This window comes from Poecilia formosa, unplaced genomic scaffold (genome assembly GCF_000485575.1).
Source record: "Poecilia formosa unplaced genomic scaffold, Poecilia_formosa-5.1.2 Scaffold343, whole genome shotgun sequence".
NCBI classification, from domain to species: domain Eukaryota; kingdom Metazoa; phylum Chordata; class Actinopteri; order Cyprinodontiformes; family Poeciliidae; genus Poecilia; species Poecilia formosa.
In genome coordinates this window covers 581,095-584,069 of record NW_006800282.1, presented here as the reverse complement: position 1 = coordinate 584,069, position 2,975 = coordinate 581,095, and the positions used below count along the sequence as shown (strand labels likewise).

General features: G+C 38.9%; 1 protein-coding gene across 5 annotated transcripts in view; it reads right to left on the bottom strand.

The window, feature by feature from the left end:
• Nucleotides 1-2,975, bottom strand: part of tln1 (talin 1) — a 76,346-nt gene that overhangs the window by 33,037 nt on the left and 40,334 nt on the right. For all 5 annotated transcript variants that reach the window (XM_016661778.1, XM_016661775.1, XM_016661776.1 and 2 more), the window contains 4 exons: nt 2,701-2,829; nt 2,445-2,547; nt 1,977-2,185; nt 1,758-1,877 (listed from right to left, as the gene is read on the bottom strand). In XM_016661778.1, the coding sequence (XP_016517264.1) occupies nt 1,758-1,877; nt 1,977-2,185; nt 2,445-2,547; nt 2,701-2,829 (561 nt within the window). The remainder of the gene's footprint in view (nt 1-1,757; nt 1,878-1,976; nt 2,186-2,444; nt 2,548-2,700; nt 2,830-2,975) is intronic.

Here is a 2,975-nt window from a genome sequence, read left to right as displayed (position 1 = left end):
TGAACGTTTGATGCAAGTTTAATGCAACTTTGCTTCTAAAAGTGTCAATATTTACCAAATAATGCAAAGTTGACACTTTTAATGCATTTTAATGCAATTTTGCATGAAAAGTGTCATTATTTACCGAATGACACTTCATGACAAGTCATAAACATTCATGAAGACTAGTTCATGTTTATGACAGGTGTTATGTCATATTTATGACAGTGTCATGTCAGTCTTATGCACACTCCATCTAATAAAGTGTTAGCACTTTATTCTTAATTAAATAAGTGTTTTTCCTGTAAAAGAATGAAGAGCTGGCTTGTAGTTATTTGAAGATCAAATAACTATCCAAAGCTACTCAATCGTATGAAAAGTGTCAAAAATTGAATCATCGATGTAAAGTGGCCTTGACTCAAGGACATTAATACAAACATCACCTGGTACCTCTTGTGGACTATTCTTCGAACTCTTAGACTAAATCTCATCATACAGCCAGCCCTGATATAACAAACTTAAAATAGAGTCTCAATTTAATTTACCTATAAGTTTGCCATCTTGAAGGTTTATGTTGTTTATTTATTGTTTTTTTTTTTTTTTTATGTTTTTGCATGGCGTTTTATACACATATGTGGGCTACTTGTCTCTGCACATTGTTTAAAATACAAAAAAGCAATAAACAGATTTCTGGGGAAAAAAAAAATATATATATATAAAAAAAAACAACTAAAGATTTAGATCACAATACGTCGATCGTGAACGACCAGTCGATCTTGGGAAGGTTTTGAGTCGATCTCGGCATAGGTGATAAACTGAATGCTGCCAGGAGGCTGAGACCAGCACGGCCTCTTCTGGTGCGCTTATTAAAATATTCACTAAGACCCAAAACGTCTAGAATTTCATTAAAGACTCAAAAAAGAACTCAACAAAACGTGTTCAAATTAATGACCTTACAAAAATAATAATCACAATAATTATTGTTTCAACAAGGTGTTGTGCAATTCTGTGTGTTTCTATAGAAGCCTATTTCTGCCACTCCGTTAAAAAAATAAAATAAATGATCTCATTATAATAAGTTGTTATAATGAGATCATTTATTTTATTTTTTGTTAGTCTTTTGTTGGACAGTTTAACAGTTATGTTAAACTGTCTCATTATAATGAGATAATTTATTTTATTTTCTGTACCAGAGTGGCAGAAACAGGCTTCCATATGTTTTGGTTCCGTGAACAAAAAAAAATGAAAGAAAAAAAAAGAGGCGATTCAGAGACCAACTGTCTGACATCACTAGCAGAGCAGAAGTTTCAATTACCTAAACAACCACGGCTGTGTTCACTCCCAGTGTCAGAAATCTCAGTGAGGAAGTTACTGCATTAGGTTTTCTACCACTTTAATACGTCTGCTATAACTGGTGTATATTTGTGTAGAGTTTCATTTGTGTAGAGTTTATAATTTTTATATCTTCATGTCATTTGGTAGATGCCAGCCAACTGATGAGAGAAAAAGTAGATCTTTATCTCAAAAAGTTTGAGTCACGTGGTTTAGATCATTTCTTTCATTTGTTCACTATCACTACTGTAAATGATAAAAAAATCTAGTAAATTAAGTTGCAGTACAACTCTTGTACTGAAATGCAATACCCAATTATAACTTGTCAAATTTTGCTGATGATCACTGTGAAAAAGTCTAGTGGAAAAAAATGATCATCAGGAGTCATGTTTCCAAAAGAATTTTCTCACTCTGACTCTACTACGTAATGGTGATGCTGTACTAACAGAATCAGCCAGAAGTGATCTGCTGGCCTCGCCCACAGTGCGGATGGCGTTGTCCACATCCCTCTGACCAGGAAGGGAGTTAACACATCTGTTCAGAGCCTGGGACACTGCCTTGGCCACCTACACACAGGTCGTAAAGAACAGAATATATTACTCTGATGATCAGCCTTACCAGGAGTATTGAAATATTGTTTTTCTTTCTGAAGCTTTGTGTCTGACCTGAGCCAGCCTCTGTTGACTCTCTGCATCTCCTGGCTTAGCAATCGCCCTCTTGGTTTCCTCAATCAGGTTGGCTGATTTGTCCATAACATCACCAGCACAGTCCAGCACAGCGCTGCGTGTTGCTGGGTCATCTGTGGTAGCAGCGACCCCTCTGGCTGCTGAGGCCAAGGACTTCAGAGTCTGGGCTATATCTCTGGCTGACATGCCTAGGGGAGGGCGGAGAAACCTCAGTCTGTGCTAACATGGAAGGTCACACTAAACAGTTGGTGAAAGAGAATGTAAATACATGATTAAGTCAAGTAATTAGGAGGCTTAAATCAAACTTCCCCACTTTGGACCACCTTTAAACCAACAGGTTTAAAGGTTTTCACAGGTTTTCACACATTTCCTGTAAACTGTATAGCTTTTGCAGAGCATATTTGGTGTGCTTTGTGCTCCTCTGGAAGGTGCATTCATTTTACCCACCTATGTAATTCTCATCTCCTTGAGTGGCTTCACTCAGGAGCTGGGCGATACCTGATGTGACAGCCTTGGTGCTGGTGCCCAGCTCCTGGGAACATTTTTCAAGCTGAACAACAAAACAAACAGTTAGACCAACTGCCCAGGATTTAGAATCTTCTGATCTATATCCACTGCTTCAAATGAAGCTTAATCTCATGAGAATTTTCAGTCAGTTTGTCCACGCTAAATGAACTGGTTTGTGTGAGTGTGTGTTTGTTACCGTCTCGCCTGGCAGCGGTTTGAGTTTGCCTGCTTGAGCAGAAGCCTTGGCATCCTGGATGTTCTTCTCCAGATCTCTCACCATGTTCAGAGCATTATCTATCTCCAGCTGACCACAAGCATCCTGGGCCTGAAACATTACACATATACACCATTTAGCATAGCGGTTCTCAACGTGGGCGCTACCGCCCCCCAGGGGGCATTCAGAGTACGGCAGTGGGTGCTGGCGGATATTTTTACAAAAGGGGGGTCTGGGATGCCTTTGGGAGGCGTTTG